The 18,749-nt window shown below is 50.8% G+C and overlaps 1 protein-coding gene across 2 annotated transcripts in view; it reads right to left on the bottom strand.

The window, feature by feature from the left end:
- The window catches only part of LOC140405312 (uncharacterized), a 266,780-nt gene that overhangs the window by 41,065 nt on the left and 206,966 nt on the right, over positions 1 to 18,749 (bottom strand). For both annotated transcript variants that reach the window (XM_072493602.1, XM_072493603.1), the window contains 2 exons: positions 6,546 to 6,628; positions 641 to 1,853 (listed from right to left, as the gene is read on the bottom strand). In XM_072493602.1, the coding sequence (XP_072349703.1) occupies positions 641 to 1,853; positions 6,546 to 6,628 (1,296 nt within the window). The remainder of the gene's footprint in view (positions 1 to 640; positions 1,854 to 6,545; positions 6,629 to 18,749) is intronic.

The following is an 18,749-nucleotide window of genomic DNA, read 5'->3' as shown; positions in this document are numbered from 1 at the left end:
AGAGGAAGTCTGGGAAGATGTAAGGAGAAAAGAAGTTGAATAAAGAAGGAAAAATGGGAATTGAAGTGATCTGCTTTCTGCAACTTCAATAAACAGCCTCAGAGGAAATGTCAGTATCGTCTTGATTTGCAATGTCCCAAAAGAGGTCACACATGTTTTATACTGAAATGTGGTCAATTCTGAGCTGCTTAAAGTATGAGCATAGGTTAATCTGCTCAAGGTTCTATAAAGAGGACCTTAAAACAGAAACATTCCCCGCTGTCATTAGTATGGAGTTGGGACTGTTCTACACATTGCTGTGTTCCATGTTAACGGAATCAACGCTTCTTTTTAAAAACATCAGTCAGCACAGGGGTGGGTCTGGATTGCCTTTGGGCAGGATCTCGAGAGCGTGAATCATTCCTTAAATTCATTTCGCCGAACTGCTTGCGATCGTCCTCCCCTCCACAAAGGGGCTGGTTTAGCACAGGGCTAAATCGCTGGCTTTGAAAGCAAACCAAGGCAGGCCAGCAGCACGGTGCAATTCCCGTACCAGCCTCCCCGAACAGGCGCCGGAATGTGGCGACTAGGGGCTTTTCACAGTAACTTCATTTGAAGCCTACTTGTGACAACAAACAATTTCCATTTCCACGTTACCTACCGGAGGTGCTGGCTGGGGTGAAGCGACAGATATTGGATCAGAGGTCGCGGCAGGTTCGCAGGTCCGTGGAGCAACTGAGGAGTCATTTTCCGTGAGGATCGAGGTACCTTCATCTGGGTGAGAAACTGTTGGCACTTTGTTCTGAGCACTGGGTGATGTTAGCCCTTCGATATAAGCTTGTGCGTCAGGCTGTGACACTTCACGAGCTGTCGGACTGGTTGGGATAGCCACTCCATTTATTTTATGTTCAGTAGAGATTTGGGTTTCAGTGCCGACCACGGAGCTTCCAGGAGATACAGGACTGGCCTGGTGAGCCACCTCACCAGATAGCTGACCTTCCGAGAGAGCTGAGACATCCGTAGAAACCTGGACTTTGGCTTCGACCTGTGAGGCTTCAAGCACCACTGGGCTAGCTTCCAGGATCACCTCGTTAGGTGCCTGATCTTCAGAGGAAGTTGTGTCTTCAGCACACACTGGAGCCACAGCTTCAGGCTGTGAGGTTTTGTGAGGCACAGCGCTTAACATCAGAGAGGCTTCCCCAGTCGCCGTGGTTACACACGGGTTTGAAGCTGGGTCTGCGGGAGAATTTTGAACTGATGAAGAAGGTGAAGAAGTTAAATCTTCATTGGTTGAGATGGCATCTACAGAAACTCTGGATGAGCTTTCAAGCAATGGCAAGGCATTGGTAGCGAGTATCTCCGAGGGAGTTTCATCAGTATTAGATGGATGGATCAACTCATTCCTGGACAATGCCGATTCTGAAGACAAAGGCTCACTTCTAGATGCTTCGGGTGGAGGGGTATGCATCATTTTCTCAGAGGACTCTGTCCTCGAATTTCCGGAAGCATCAGTTGAGGGTGAAACATCTCCAGGCGAAGCAATTGCAGCGTCTGGTTCTTCTGAAGGCGATCGTGTCTCCGAAGAAGGCAGCTCTAGGGATTCGATCTTACTTAACGATAAACGGGGAAGAGGTTTCGGAGGTTCGTTGCTTGTCGGCACCACAACAGGGCGAGTCTCTCGGTGTACTTCTGCTTCACTCGATGCTGGGGCTTGTGGGGTAGCATCTTCAGTGGAGGATGGAGTCAAAGGTGGTAACGCCTCATCCTTCGATAGGGTGGCAGCCACTGATGATTGCTCAAGGCTGCTCTCCGAAGAGGTTGAAAGTCTACTTGCTGGATTAACTGGCGATGAGATAATCAATGAACGTCTGTTGCTGTAACAGAAAAAGCACAGATACCTCACACTGTTGTTAGGAACAATTTAAAGTTAATTTATATTTGGTACTTGTGCGTTAAGAACGCTGGAACATGGTTCTCGTTTCATTTTGAGCTTGGGGCCAGGAGGTCCTGTTTATATACATGCATTTTAATGAGGTTTTACAACCCTTGAAGTGAGGACATGGGCTACAAAGGGTTTCGGAATTTAGTAAATTTCGGAGAAATAAGCACAAAAGTGGAAATAAACTGTGCTGTTGCTCAGCGACAGGGGTCCAGGGAGACACAGGGAACAGCAGTTTAGTCAGTGTTTGCGTGCCAGAGAATGAAGGCATGAGTTCTAAGCTCTTCAGTAAGAAGTCCTGCAAGACGGCTGGGGAACTGGGTTTAGGGAACTCATGCTTTTATTCCAAAGTTGAATTGATAGTGGGTTTAGATTGCGGTCATTGGGTGTCTCAGGGAGAGATAGCAGCTGGGGAAAACACACATGTAATGAATGCTCAGAAACCGGTCGGGGGGCTTTCTGGTGGGGGCCCCGGTCTGATCGGTCGCACACAAGGTGCCTCCTGCTTGGCGGTGTTGGCCCTTTCTGCCCAGTTAACGGGGGATTTTTGTGGAAGAGGTGAGAAGCAATTGGAGGGTGATGGTTTGTCACCCAGGGTGGAATGTCGGCAGGGTATCACACCCGGAAAAAGTCAATGAGAGCCCTCGCTCTGGAGTGAGAGATGCCTGGCGCAGGCACCAGTGGAAAAAAGGGCGGAGGGGGAAGAGTCATCACGTCTGCCATTCTGTGGAGCAGTTGATCGACCCTATCAAGGAGGAGTTTTGTTAACCGCAAAAGGAGGTGCAGCGGGACTGGTCCAGTGCGATTGAGCGAGCTGTAATCCCTCTTCGCAGGATTTTCGATTGTGTGGAGAAGCACTTGAAAGCGCAAGGTGCCATGATCCAGGAGGTGGAAAGGGTGGTGTCAGACCATAGTGACTGGACCGTGTCATTGGAGGCAGAGATAGCGATGCTGGGGGAGGGCTGCAAGGTGCTGCGGGCGAGGGTGGACAATCAAGAGAAGCGGTCCAGGCGGCAGAGCTTGCGAACCGTAGGTCGGCCAGAGAGTGTGGAGGGAACAAGTGCCACGGGCTACGTTTCGAGGATGTTCGAGAAGTTGGTCAAGGCAGGCGTCTTTGAGAAGGCCTCAGAGGTGGATCATGCCCTCCTCTGAGGGCAGCACGGTAGCATTGAGGATAGCACAATTGCGTCACAGCTCCAGGGCCCCAGGTTCGATTCCCGGTTTGGGTCACTGTCTGTGCGGAGTCTGCACGTCCTCCCCGTGTGTGCGTGGGTTTCCTCCGGGTGCTCCGGTTTCCTCCCACAGTCCAAAGATGTGCAGGTTAGGTGGATTGGCCATGATAAATTGCCCTTAGAGTCCAAAATTGCCCTGCGTGTTGGGTGGGGTTACTGGGTTACGGGGATAGGGTGGAGGTGTTGACCTTGGGTAGGGTGCTCTTTCCAAGAGCCGGTGCAGACTCGATGGGCCGAATGGCCTCCTTCTGCACTGTTAATTCGATGAAATGCCCATCGGTCCCTAAGACAGAGGCTGAGAGCTGGGGAGTCACCTTGGGCGGTGATAGTCCCAGGACAAGGAGAAGATTCTGAGGTGGGGGAAGCCAACTCGAAACCGTAGCTGGGAGGGGAATCGAATCCGGATTTGCAAAGACATTGATGCCAACCTGGCCAAGCGACGGGCGGAGTTTAACAAGGCCAAGGGGGCACTCTTTCGGAGCAAGGTTGGGTTTAGGCTGCTGTACCCGGCCAAACTTTGGGTCACTTTCAAGGGCAGGGAACATTACTTTATGATGCCAGATGAGGCGAATGACTTTGTCAAGGAACATGGGCTGGGGGAGGGCTAATGTTGGGACCTGTTTGGATTATGACTTATTCTGGGCACGATTTAACTAAATGGCAACAAAGTCCCAAAGCGAGCACGTTCAGCCGCGTTTCCCGGCGCCCGCAGGTTAGATAGGGGCCTCAGCAGGGAACACGTGGCCAAGGCCGCACTTAGCCCCATTTTCTACACTGAGGAACTCTGCTCGCCAGAACTCCTCAGCGCAGCAAGAGATCGGGACGCCATTTTTAAATGACGTCCCAATTTTGCGAGCTGCCAGCGCGACCTCCGACCCCCCCCCCAAGCCCCAACTCACTATGAGGGCCCCCCCCCCCAACACCCACACAAGACACTCCTGGTCCAATCGCTGCCACGCAGAAAATTCCAGCGTGGCACCTTGGCAGTGCTAACCTGGTGCCCTGGCAGTGCCAGCTGGGCAGTGCCGGGCTGGCACCAAGGTGACACTGCCAGGGTACCAGGCAGGCACTGCCAGGGTGCCCAGATGGCTCTGGCAGTGCCAGGGCATCACCCTGCCCAAAGGACATGCAGCTGGGGGCTTCCGATTCCCTGGGAGAACCCCATGAGTGCTGTTCTGTCTGGTCCCCGTGTGTGGAGACCATGAACGGCGCTCACCCGTGGTCCCCGAGACGAAGGAGATTGATCCCAACGCCTCGAGAAATTGCATATTATAGTGAGACTAGCTGGCAAAAAGTGGGCAGGATTTACATTGCAATGTCTCGTGAGATTGTGTTAGATCGCGCGAGGTGTTGCGAGTCAGATAGATCCCGGGGGCGGGGTCTCCTGGCTTCTATTGGCCACGTTGCGCCGCGGCCTCAGAATGGGTGCAGATGAAGGAGGCCTCTTGCAGGGGGACGGGTTTGAGGGTCCTGGTGACAAAACACCAGTAAAAGAATCATCAATAAGCGAGTTTAGGTATTTGCAGGCGCGTGGAAGGAATTACCCTCATTTCCTTTTTGGAAAAGTTGCTGGCTCCAGATGCGTCAGTGAGGATGGGAAGATCGGGATGTGTATGGGTAGTTGAGGGGGGGGGAGGCACTAGTGGAAGGGATTAAGCAGAAGGGGGAGGAAGAGCTGCGGGTCGAGATGGGCAGGGGGTCTGGAGTGAAATACCGCATCAGGGTCAACTTGACCTCTTGTGCCAGAGTGAGCCTTATGCAATTCAAGGTGGTGTACAGGATTCATATGACACAGACCCGGATGAGTGGCTTTCCCCCAGGATTTGAGGATGTATATGAGAACCATGCTCGTATGTTGTGGGCGGGTGCAAAGCTGGAGGATTTCTGGGAGGTGGTGTTCGAGACTTTGTCGGGGATAGAGGGGGGCCAGGATGACGGCGCGCCCTTTGGTGGCGATATTTGGGGTGTCGGAACTTCCGGGGGCTGCAGGAGGGGAAGTGGGGACGATGTTGTGGCCTTCGCCTCTCTGATTGCCCGGGGGCGAATTTTACTGAGTTGGAGGTCAGCAATGCCGTCAGGGGTCACGGTGTGGTTGGGGATCTGTACGGATTCTTGATGTTGGAAAAGATTAAGTTCACCCTGCGGGGGGCGGGGGGGGGGGCCTTTCCTGTCAGCGTTTGAAGACTTGTTCGTCACCAGTGGGGGGGTTTAGGGGTGAATTGACAAACTGAGTGTGACATGTTTATTTTGAGGTGTTATTTGTTGCCTGCATTTGACTATGTTTGGAATAAAATATATTTAAAAGCAAAAGAAATCTGCTGGAAGGAAAACCGTTAGCAACTGAGTCAGCTCAACCCAGAAGCCTTGTTGTTGAGATAGTGGTAAATCTTCACTGGGGTTCAGTGTTTGTAAGGGTATTGCTGGGATAAAAGGGACAGTGTGGGTTTGAATCATTTTCTGGTGTTTGTATTGAAATCCTGTCGACTTTTCTGCCTAGTGTGATATAAGTCACTTCTCTTGTCAATTAACATTTTTATTCTTTGCGTTAAAAGTATACTGGCAGACTCTTGTGAATGTGTTCAGCAACTGACCTCTGCGGTTTCTGAAAAACAAGACGCGGGGATCACTCAAGGCTGGTTTCACTCTGGGTTCGGATTTGGCCAGTGTTGACATTAGCTGGGATCGTAACACTGCTCAGGGAAGGTGTCATTTGTTATTTAACTCTAATTGAGTTAATGTGGGGGAGGGGATCACATGCCGCACTTTGAATGAGGGGAGGATATTTCCTGGTGAAGATTTTCTACCTGCTGACCTGCAGGCACAGAGGTAATAAGGAACGACCGCATGTGGATAGAATATAGAACATAGAATCGCTAGAGTGCAGAAGGAGGCCATTCAGCCCATCGAGTCTGCACCGATCCTCTGAAAGAGCACCCGACTTGGCCCACACCCCCACGCTATCCCCGTAACCCCACTTAACCTGCACATCTTTGAACACGAAGATCATAGAATTTACAGTGCAGAAGGAGGCCATTTGGCCCATTGAGTCTGCACCGGCCCTGGAAAGAGCTCCATACTCAAGTCCACGCCTCTACCCTATCCCTGTAACCCAGTAACCCCACCTAACCTTTTGGACACCAAGGGGCCAATCCACCTAAGCTGCACATCTTTGGACTGTGGGAGGAAACCCACGCACACACGGGGAGAATGTGCAAACTCCACAGAGATGAGGCTGTGAGGCAGCAGTGCTAACCACTGTGCCACGATGCCACCCAGATTATTGTATGATTGGACAGCTTTTCAGGATGATCTGCAGGCAGTGTAAGCACATCCGATGGTGCCCATGGGCTCTTGCTCAATAATGACACTGGTGTTCCGGGCCTGTGACGACTTACCTGGCAACACCCTTGACGATGAACACCTTGGTACTGTGCTGATTCTCCAGTTTGGTCATCATCGAGTACAGGCCCTGGTTCAGCTACAAGAGGACAAGCAGATGGTGGAAGTCAGGCTGAACACAGCATGGGGTTAGATACAGAGGAAAGCTCCCTCTACACTGTCCCCATCAAACACTCCCAGGGCAGGGACAGCACGGGGTTAGATACAGAGTAAAGCTCCCTCTACACTCTCCCCATCAAACACTCTCAGGACAGGTACAGCACGGGGTTAGATACAGAGTAAAGCTCCCTCTACACTGTCCCCATCAAACACTCCCAGGACAGGTACAGCATGGTGTTAGATACAGAGTAAAGCTCCCTCTACACTGTCCCCATCAAACACTCCCAGGACAGGTACAGCACGGGGTTAGATACAGAGTAAAGCTCCCTCTACACTGTCCCCATCAAACACTCCCAGGACAGGTACAGCACGGGGTTAGATACAGAGTAAAGCTCCCTCTACACTGTCCCCATCAAACACTCCCAGGACAGGTACAGCACGGGGTTAGATACAGAGTAAAGCTCCCTCTACACTGTCCCCATCAAACACTCCCAGGACAGGTACAGCACGGGGTTAGATACAGAGTAAAGCTCCCTCTACACTGTCCCCATCAAACACTCCCAGGACAGGTACAGCACGGGGTTAGATACAGAGTAAAGCTCCCTCTACACTGTCCCCATCAAACACTCCCAGGACAGGTACAGCACGGGGTTAGATACAGAGTAAAGCTCCCTCTACACTGTCCCCATCAAACACTCCCAGGACAGGTACAGCACGGGGTTAGATACAGAGTAAAGCTCCCTCTACACTGTCCCCATCAAACACTCCCAGGACAGGTACAGCACGGTGTTAGATACTGAGTAAAGCTCCCTCTACACTGTCCCCATCAAACACTCCCAGGACAGGTACAGCACGGTGTTAGATACTGAGTAAAGCTCCCTCTACATTGTCCCCATCAAACACTCCCAGGACAGGTACAGCACGGTGTTAGATACTGAGTAAAGCTCCCTCTACATTGTCCCCATCAAACACTCCCAGGACAGGTACAACACGGGGTTAGATACAGAGTAAAGCTCCCTCTACACTGTCCCCATCAAGCACTCCCTGGACAGGTACAGCACGGGGTTAGATACAGAGTAAAGCTACCTCTACATTGTCCCCATCAAACACTCCCAGGACAGGTACAGCACGGTGTTAGATACTGAGTAAAGCTCCCTCTACATTGTCCCCATCAAACACTCCCAGGACAGGTACAGCACGGGGTTAGATACAGAGTAAAGCTCCCTCTACACTGTCCCCATCAAACACTCCCAGGACAGGTACAGCACGGTGTTAGATACTGAGTAAAGCTCCCTCTACATTGTCCCCATCAAACACTCCCAGGACAGGTACAGCACGGGGTTAGATACAGAGTAAAGCTCCCTCTAAACTGTCCCCATCAAACACTCCCAGGACAGGTACAGCACGGGGTTAGATACAGAGTAAAGCTCCCTCTACACTGTCCCCATCAAACACTCCCAGGACAGGTACAGCACGGTGTTAGATACAGAGTAAAGCTCCCTCTACACTGTCCCCATCAAACACTCCCAGGACAGGTACAGCACGGGGTTAGATACAGAGTAAAGCTCCCTCTACACTGTCCCCATCAAACACTCCCAGGACAGGTACAGCACGGGGTTAGATACAGAGTAAAGCTCCCTCGACACTGTCCCCATCAAACACTCCCAGGACAGGTACAGCACGGGGTTAGATACAGAGTAAAGCTCCCTCTACACTGTCCCCATCAAACACTCCCAGGACAGGTACAGCACGCGGTTAGGCACAGAGTAAAGCTCCCTCTACACTGTCCCCATCAAACACTCCCAGGACAGGTACAGCACGGGGTTAGATTCAGAGTAAAGCTCCCTCTACACTGTCCCCATCAAACACTCCCAGGACAGGTACAGCACGGGGTTAGTTACAGAGTAAAGCTCCCTCTACACTGTCCCCATCAAACACTCCCAGGACAGGTACAGCACGGGGTTAGATACAGAGTAAAGCTCCCTCTATACTGTCCCCATCAAACATTCCCAGGACAGGTACAGCACGGGGTTAGATACAGAGTAAAGCTCCCTCTACACTGTCCCCATCAAACACTCCCAGGACAGGTACAGCACGGGGTTAGATACAGAGTAAAGCTCCCTCTACACTGTCCCCATCAAACACTCCCTGGACAGGTACAGCACGGGGTTAGATACAGAGTAAAGCTCCCTCTACACTGTCCCCATCAAACACTCCCAGGACAGGTACAGCACGGGGTTAGATACAGAGTAAAGCTCCCTCTACACTGTCCCCATCAAACACTCCCTGGACAGGTACAGCACGGGGTTAGATACAGAGTAAAGCTCCCTCTACACTGTCCCCATCAAACACTCCCAGGACAGGTACAGCACGGGGTTAGATACAGAGTAAAGCTCCCTCTACACTGTCCCCATCAAACACTCCCAGGACAGGTACAGCACGGGGTTAGATACAGAGTAAAGCTCCCTCTACACTGTCCCCATCAAACACTCCCTGGACAGGTACAGCACGGGATTAGATACAGAGTAAAGCTCCCTCTACACTGTCCCCATCAAACACTCCCAGGACAGGTACAGCACAGGGTTAGATACAGAGTAAAGCTCCCTCTACACTGTCCCCATCAAACACTCCCAGGACAGGTACAGCACGGGGTTAGATACAGAGTAAAGCTCCCTCTACACTGTTCCCATCAAACACTCCCTGGACAGGTACAGCACGGGATTAGATACAGAGTAAAGCTCCCTCTACACTGTCCCCATCAAACACTCCCAGGACAGGTACAGCACAGGGTTAGATACAGAGTAAAGCTCCCTCTACACTGTCCCCATCAAACACTCCCAGGACAGGTACAGCACGGTGTTAGATACTGAGTAAAGCTCCCTCTACACTGTCCCCATCAAACACTCCCAGGACAGGTACAGCACGGTGTTAGATACTGAGTAAAGCTACCTCTACATTGTCCCCATCAAACACTCCCAGGACAGGTACAGCACGGTGTTAGATACTGAGTAAAGCTCCCTCTACATTGTCCCCATCAAACACTCCCAGGACAGGTACATCACGGGGTTAGATACAGAGTAAAGCTCCCTCTACACTGTCCCCATCAAGCACTCCCTGGACAGGTACAGCACGGGGTTAGATACAGAGTAAAGCTACCTCTACATTGTCCCCATCAAACACTCCCAGGACAGGTACAGCACGGTGTTAGATACTGAGTAAAGCTCCCTCTACATTGTCCCCATCAAACACTCCCAGGACAGGTACAGCACGGGGTTAGATACAGAGTAAAGCTCCCTCTACACTGTCCCCATCAAACACTCCCAGGACAGGTACAGCACGGTGTTAGATACTGAGTAAAGCTCCCTCTACATTGTCCCCATCAAACACTCCCAGGACAGGTACAGCACGGGGTTAGATACAGAGTAAAGCTCCCTCTAAACTGTCCCCATCAAACACTCCCAGGACAGGTACAGCACGGGGTTAGATACAGAGTAAAGCTCCCTCTACACTGTCCCCATCAAACACTCCCAGGACAGGTACAGCACGGTGTTAGATACAGAGTAAAGCTCCCTCTACACTGTCCCCATCAAACACTCCCAGGACAGGTACAGCACGGGGTTAGATACAGAGTAAAGCTCCCTCGACACTGTCCCCATCAAACACTCCCAGGACAGGTACAGCACGGGGTTAGATACAGAGTAAAGCTCCCTCTACACTGTCCCCATCAAACACTCCCAGGACAGGTACAGCACGCGGTTAGGCACAGAGTAAAGCTCCCTCTACACTGTCCCCATCAAACACTCCCAGGACAGGTACAGCACGGGGTTAGATTCAGAGTAAAGCTCCCTCTACACTGTCCCCATCAAACACTCCCAGGACAGGTACAGCACGGGGTTAGTTACAGAGTAAAGCTCCCTCTACACTGTCCCCATCAAACACTCCCAGGACAGGTACAGCACGGGGTTAGATACAGAGTAAAGCTCCCTCTATACTGTCCCCATCAAACACTCCCAGGACAGGTACAGCACGGGGTTAGATACAGAGTAAAGCTCCCTCTCCACTGTCCCCATCAAACACTCCCAGGACAGGTACAGCACGGGGTTTGATACAGAGTAAAGCTCCCTCTACACTGTCCCCATCAAACACTCCCTGGACAGGTACAGCACGGGGTTAGATACAGAGTAAAGCTCCCTCTACACTGTCCCCATCAAACACTCCCAGGACAGGTACAGCACGGGGTTAGATACAGAGTAAAGCTCCCTCTACACTGTCCCCATCAAACACTCCCTGGACAGGAACAGCACGGGGTTAGATACAGAGTAAAGCTCCCTCTACACTGTCCCCATCAAACACTCCCAGGACAGGTACAGCACGGGGTTAGATACAGAGTAAAGCTCCCTCTACACTGTCCCCATCAAACACTCCCAGGACAGGTACAGCACGGGGTTAGATACAGAGTAAAGCTCCCTCTACACTGTCCCCATCAAACACTCCCTGGACAGGTACAGCACGGGATTAGATACAGAGTAAAGCTCCCTCTACACTGTCCCCATCAAACACTCCCAGGACAGGTACAGCACAGGGTTAGATACAGAGTAAAGCTCCCTCTACACTGTCCCCATCAAACACTCCCAGGACAGGTACAGCACGGGGTTAGATACAGAGTAAAGCTCCCTCTACACTGTCCCCATCAAACACTCCCTGGACAGGTACAGCACGGGATTAGATACAGAGTAACGCTCCCTCTACACTGTCCCCATCAAACACTCCCAGGACAGGTACAGCACAGGGTTAGATACAGAGTAAAGCTCCCTCTACACTGTCCCCATCAAACACTCCCAGGACAGGTACAGCACGGGGTTAGATACAGAGTAAAGCTCCCTCTACACTGTCCCCATCAAACACTCCCAGGACAGGTACAGCACGGGGTGAGATACAGAGTAAAGCTCCCTCTACACTGTCCCCATCAAACACTCCCAGGACAGGTACAGCACGGGGTTAGATACAGAGTAAAGCTCCCTCTACACTGTCCCCATCAAACACTCCCAGGACAGGTACAGCATGGGGTGAGATACAGAGTAAAGCTCCCTCTACACTGTCCCCATCAAACACTCCCAGGACAAATACAGCACGTAGTTAGATACAGAGTAAAGCTCCCTCTATACTGTCCCCATCAAACACTCCCAGGACAGGTACAGCACGGGGTTAGATACAGAGTAAAGCTCCCTCTACACTGTCCCCATCAGACACTCCCAGGACAGGTACAGCACGGGGTGAGATACAGAGTAAAGCTCCCTCTACACTGTCCCCATCAAACACTCCCAGGACAGGTACAGCACGGAGTTAGATACAGAGTAAAGCTCCCTCTATACTGTCCCCATCAAACACTCCCAGGACAGGGACAGCACGGGGTTAGATACAGAGTAAAGCTCCCTCTACACTGTCCCCATCAAACACTCCCAGGAAAGGTACAGCACGGGGTTAGATACAGAGTAAAGCTCCCTCTACACTGTCCCCATCAAACACTCCCAGGACAGGTACAGCACGGGGTTAGATACAGAGTAAAGCTCCCCCTACACTGTCCCCATCAAACACTCCCAGGACAGGTACAGCACGGGGTTAGATACAGAGTAAAGCTCCCTCTACACTGTCCCCATCAAACACTCCCAGGACAGGCACAGCACACGGTTAGATACAGGGTAAAGCTCCCTCTACACTGTCCCCATCAAACACTCCCAGGACAGGGACAGCACGGGGTTAGATACAGAGTAAAGCTCCCTCTACACTGTCCCCATCAAACACTCCCAGGAAAGGTACAGCACGGGGTTAGATACAGAGTAAAGCTCCCTCTACACTGTCCCCCTCAAACACTCCCAGGACAGGTACAGCACGGGGTTAGATACAGAGTAAAGCTCCCTTTGCACTGTCCCCATCAAACACTCCCAGAACAGGTACAGCACGGGGTTAGATACAGAGTAAAGCTCCCTCTACATTGTCCCCATCAAACACTCGCAAGACAGGTACGGCACGGGGTTAGATACAGAGTAAAGCTCCTTCTACACTGCCCCCATGAAACACTCCCAGGACAGGTACAGCACGGGGTTAGATACAGAGTAAAGCTCCCTCTACACTGTCCCCATCAAACACTCCCAGGACGGCTACAGCACGGGGTTAGATGCAGAGTAAAGCTCCCTCTACACTGTCCCCATCAAACACTCCCAGGACAGGTACAGCACGGGGTTAGATACAGAGTCAAGCTCCCTCTACACTGTTCCCATCAAACACTCCCAGGACAGGTACAGCACGGGGTTAGATACAGAGTAAAGCTCCCTCTACACTGCCCCCATGAAACACTCCCAGGACAGGTACAGCACGGGGTTAGATACAGAGTAAAGCTCCCTCTACACTGTCCCCATCAAACACTCCCAGGACGGGTACAGCACGGGGTTAGATACAGAGTAAAGCTCCCTCTACACTGTCCCCATCAAACACTCCCAGGACAGGTACAGCACAGGGTTAGATACAGAGTAAAGCTCCCTCTACACTGTCCCCATCAAACACTCCCAGGACAGGAACAGCACGGGGTTAGATACAGAGTAAAGCTCCCTCTACACTGTCCCCATCAAACACTCCCAGGACAGGCACAGCACGGGGTTAGATACAGAGTAAAGCTCCCTCTACACTGTCCCCATCAAACACTCCCAGAACAGGTACAGCACGGGGTTAGATACAGAGTAAAGCTCCCTCTACACTGTTCCCATCAAACACTCCCAGGACAGGTACAGCACGGGGTTAGATACAGAATAAAGCTCCCTCTACACTGTTCCCACCAAACACTCCCAGGACAGGTACAGCACTGGGTTAGATACAGAGTAAAGCTCCCTCTACACTGTCCCCATCAAACACTCCCAGGACAGGTACAGCACGGGGTTAGATACTGAGTAAAGCTTCCTCTACACTGTCCCCATCAAACACTCCCAGGACAGGTACAGCACGGGGTTAGATACAGAGTAAAGCTCCCTCTTCACGGTCCCCATCAAACAATCCCAGAACAGGTACAGCACGGGTTTAGATACAGAGTAAAGCTCCCTCTACATTCTACACTAAATTAAAAAAACTGAGCATTGGTAACTAATTAAACATAATTACTTAATTATAATTTAGAGGGATAGCTAAGCCAGAGATCGGAGAGTACTATATTTAGCTTTCGCATTTCTATTAGAAATCTAGTTCCAGGAAACAGATAGTTAACAGTAACTTTGAATTTTTTTTTTTAAATACAAAAAAAAAAATTTTTTTTAAATTTAAATTTTAATTTATTGACGCAATGTCAGTTAGCGGGGTTCTGTGCTCTGACTGTGAGATGTGGCAGGTCCGGGAGGCTTCCAGCGTCCCGGATGGCTTCATCTGCAGAAAGTGCACCCAACTGCATCTCCTCACAGACCGCATGGTTCGGTTGGAGCGGCAATTGGATGCACTTAGGAGCATGCAGGTGGCGGAAAGCATCATAGATTGCAGTTATGTAGATGTGGTCACACCCAAGGTGCAGGCAGAGAAATGGGTGACCACCAGAAAGGGCAGGCAGTCAGTGCAGGAATCCCCTGTGGTTGTCCCCCTCTCGAACAGATATACCCCTTTGGATACTGTCGGGGGGGAAAGCCTATCAGGGGAAAACAGCAGCAGCCAGAGCAGTGGCATCATGGCTGGCTCTGATGTTCAGAAGGGAGGGTCAAAGCGCAGAAGAGTAATAGTAATAGGGGACTCTATAGTCAGGGGCACAGATAGGCGCTTCTGTGGACGTGAAAGAGACTCCAGGATGGTATGTTGCCTCCCTGGTGCCAGGGTCCAGGATGTCTCCGAACGGGTAGAGGGCATCCTGAAGGGGGAGGGCAAACAGGCAGAGGTCGTTGTACATATTGGTACTAACGACATAGGCAGGAAGGGGCATGAGGTCCTGCAGCAGGAGTTCAGGGAGCTAGGCAGAAAGTTAAAAGACAGGGCCTCGAGGGTTATAATCTCGGGATTACTCCCTGTGCCACGTACCAGTGAGGCTAGGAATAGGAAGATAGAGCAGCTCAATACGTGGCTAAACAGCTGGTGTAGGAGGGAGGGTTTCCATTATCTGGACCACTGAGAGCTCTTCCGGGGCAGGTGTGACCTGTATAAGAAGGACGGGTTGCATCTAAACCGGAGAGGCATAAATATCCTGGCCGCGAAGTTTGCTAGTGTCACACGGGAGGGTTTAAACTAGTATGGCAGGGGGGTGGGCACGGGAGCAATAGGTCCCTCAATATTGAGGGAGAACTAGGGAATAGGGACAGTGTGGCTCTGAGGCAGAGCAGACAGGGAGAAGTTGCTGAACACAGCGGGTCTGGTGGCCTGAAGTGCGCATGTTTTAATGCAAGAAGTATTACGGGTAAGGCAGATGAACTTAGAGCTTGGATTAGTACTTGGAACTATGATGTTGTTGCCATTACAGAGACCTGGTTGAGGGAAGGGCAGGATTGGCAGCTAAACGTTCCAGGATTTACATGTTTCAGGCAGGATAGAGGGGGATGTAAAAGGGGAGGCGGAGTTGCGCTACTGGTTCGGGAGAATATCACAGCTGTACTGCGAGAGGACACCTCAGAGGGCAGTGAGGCTATATGGGTAGAGATCAGGAATAAGAAGGGTGCAGTCACAATGTTGGGGGTTTACTACAGGCCTCCCAACAGCCAGCGGGAGATAGAGGAGCAGATAGGTAGACAGATTTTGGAAAAGAGTAAAAACACCAGGGTTGTGGTGATGGGAGACTTCAACTTCCCCAATATTGACTGGGACTCACTTAGTGCCAGGGGCTTAGACGGGGTGGAGTTTGTAAGGAGCATCCAGGAGGGCTTCTTAAAACAATATGTAGACAGTCCAACTAGGGAAGGGGCGGTGCTGGACCTGGTATTGGGGAATGAGCCCGGCCAGGTGGTAGATGTTTCAGTAGGGGAGCATTTCGGTAACAGTGACCACAATTCAGTAAGTTTTAAAGTACTGGTGGACAAGGATAAGAGTGGTCCTAGGATGAATGTGCTAAATTGGGGGAAGGCTAATTATAACAATATTAGGCGGGAACTGAAGAACATAGATTGGGGGCGGATGTTTGAGGGCAAATCAACATCTGACATGTGGGAGGCTTTCAAGTGGCAGTTGAAAGGAATTCAGGACCGGCATGTTCCTGTGAGGAAGAAGGATAAATACGGCAATTTTCGGGAACCTTGGATGACGAGAGATATTGTAGGCCTCGTCAAAAAGAAAAAGGAGGCATTTGTCAGGGCTAAAAGGCTGGGAACAGACGAAGCCCGCGTGGAATATAAGGAAAGTAGGAAGGAACTTAAGCAAGGAGTCAGGAGGGCTAGAAGGGGTCACGAAAAGTCATTGGCAAATAGGGTTAAGGAAAATCCCAAAGCTTTTTACACGTACATAAAAAGCAAAAGGGTAGCCAGGGAAAGGGTTGGCCCACTGAAGGATAGGCAAGGGAATCTATGTGTGGAGCCAGAGGAAATGGGCGAGGTACTAAATGAATACTTTGCATCAGTATTCACCAAAGAGAAGAAATTGGTCAATGTTGGGTCTGGAGAAGGGTGTGTAGATAGCTTGGGTCACATTGAGATCCAAAAAGAAGAGGTGTTGGGTGTCTTAAAAAATATTAAGGTAGATAAGTCCCCAGGGCCTGATGGGATCTACCCCAGAATACTGAAGGAGGCTGGAGAGGAAATTGCTGAGGCCTTGACAGAAATCTTTGGATCCTCGCTGTCTTCAGGGGATGTCCCGGAGGACTGGAGAATAGCCAATGTTGTTCCTCTGTTTAAGAAGGGTAGCAAGGATAATCCCGGGAACTACAGGCCGGTGAGCCTTACTTCAGTGGTAGGGAAATTACTGGAGAGAATTCTTCGAGACAGGATCTACTCCCATTTGGAAGCAAATGGACGTATTAGTGAGAGGCAGCACGGTTTTGTGAAGGGGAAGTCGTGTCTCACTAACTTGATAGAGTTTTTCGAGGAGGTCACTAAGATGATTGATGCAGGTAGGGCAGTGGATGTTGTCTATATGGACTTCAGTAAGGCCTTTGACAAGGTCCCTCATGGTAGACTAGTACAAAAGGTGAAGTCACACGGGATCAGGGGTGAGCTGGCAAGGTGGATACAGAACTGACTAGGCCATAGAAGGCAGAGAGTAGCAATGGAAGGATGCTTTTCTAATTGGAGGGCTGTGACCAGTGGTGTTCCACAGGGATCAGTGCTGGGACCTTTGCTCTTTGTAGTATATATAAATGATTTGGAGGAAAATGTAACTGGTCTGATTAGTATGTTTGCAGACGACACAAAGGTTGGTGGAATTGCGGATAGCGATGAGGACTGTCGGAGGATACAGCAGGATTTAGATTGTTTGGAGACTTGGGCGGAGAGGTGGCAGATGGAGTTTAATCCGGACAAATGTGAGGTAATGCATTTTGGAAGGTCTAATGCAGGTAGGGAATATACGGTGAATGGTAGAACCCTCAAGAGTATTGAAAGTCAAAGAGATCTAGGAGTACAGGTCCACAGGTCATTGAAAGGGGCAACACAGGTGGAGAAGGTAGTCAAGAAGGCAGACGGCATGCTTGCCTTCATTGGCCGGGGCATTGAGTATAAGAATTGGCAAGTCATGTTGCAGCTGTATAGAACCTTAGTTAGGCCACACTTGGAGTATAGTGTTCAATTCTGGTCGCCACACTACCAGAAGGATGTGGAGGCTTCAGAGAGGGTGCAGAAGAGATTTACCAGAATGTTGCCTGGTATGGAGGGCATTAGCTATGAGGAGCGGTTGAATAAACTCGGTTTGTTCTCACTAGAACGAAGGAGGTTGAGGGGAGACCTGATAGAGGTCTACAAAATTATGAGGGGCATAGACAGAGTGGATAGTCAGAGGCTTTTCCCCAGGGTAGAGGGGTCAATTACTAGGGGGCATAGGTTGAAGGTGAGAGGGGCAAGGTTTAGAGTAGATGTACGAGGCAAGTTTTTTACACAGAGGGTAGTGGGTGCCTGGAACTCGCTGCCGGAGGAGGTGGTGGAAGCAGGGACGATAGTGACATTTAAGGGGCATCTTGACAGATACATGAATAGGATGGGAATAGAGGGATACGGACCCAGGAAGTGTAGAAGATTGTAGTTTAGTCGGGCAGCATGGTCGGCACGGGCTTGGAGGGCCGAAGGGCCTGTTCCTGTGCTGTACTTTTCTTTGTTCTTGTTCTTTGTACACTGTCCCCATCAAACACTCCCAGGACAGGTACAGCACGGGGTTAGATACAGAGTAAAGCTCCTTCTACACTGTCCCCATCAAACACTCCCAGGACAGGTACAGCACGAGGTTAGATACAGAGTAACGCCCCTCTACATTGTCCCCATCAAACACTCCCAGGACAGGTACAGCATGGGGTTAGATACAGAGTAAAGCTCCCTCTACACTGTCCCCATCAAACACTCCCAGGACAGGTACAGCACGGGGTTAGATACTGAGTAAAGCTCCCTCTACACTGTCCCCATCAAACACTCCCAAGACAGGTACAGCACGGAGTTAGATACAGAGTAAAGCTCCCTCTACACTGTCCCCATCAAACACTCCCAGAACAGGTACAGCAAGGGGTTAGATACAGAGTAAAGCTCCCTCTACACTGTCCCCATCAAACACTCCCAGGACAGGTACAGCATGGGGTTAGATACAGAGTAAAGCTCCCTCTACACTGTCCCCATCAAACACTCCCAGGACAGGTACAGCACGGGGTTAGATACAGAGTAAAGCTCCCTCTACACTGTCCCCATCAAACACTCCCAGGACAGGTACAGCACGGTGTTAGATACTGAGTAAAGCTCCCTCTACACTGTCCCCATCAAACACTCCCAAGACAGGTACAGCACGGAGTTAGATACAGAGTAAAGCTCCCTCTACACTGTCCCCATCAAACACTCCCAGAACAGGTACAGCACGGGGTTAGATACAGAGTAAAGCTCCTTCTACACTGTCCCCATCAAACACTCCCAGGACAGGTACAGCACGGGGTTAGATACAGAGTAAAGCTCCCTCTACACTGTCCC

This window comes from Scyliorhinus torazame, chromosome X, assembly GCF_047496885.1.
Source record: "Scyliorhinus torazame isolate Kashiwa2021f chromosome X, sScyTor2.1, whole genome shotgun sequence".
Lineage (NCBI taxonomy): Eukaryota > Metazoa > Chordata > Chondrichthyes > Carcharhiniformes > Scyliorhinidae > Scyliorhinus > Scyliorhinus torazame.
This window is presented reverse-complemented; position numbering and strand designations above follow the sequence as displayed.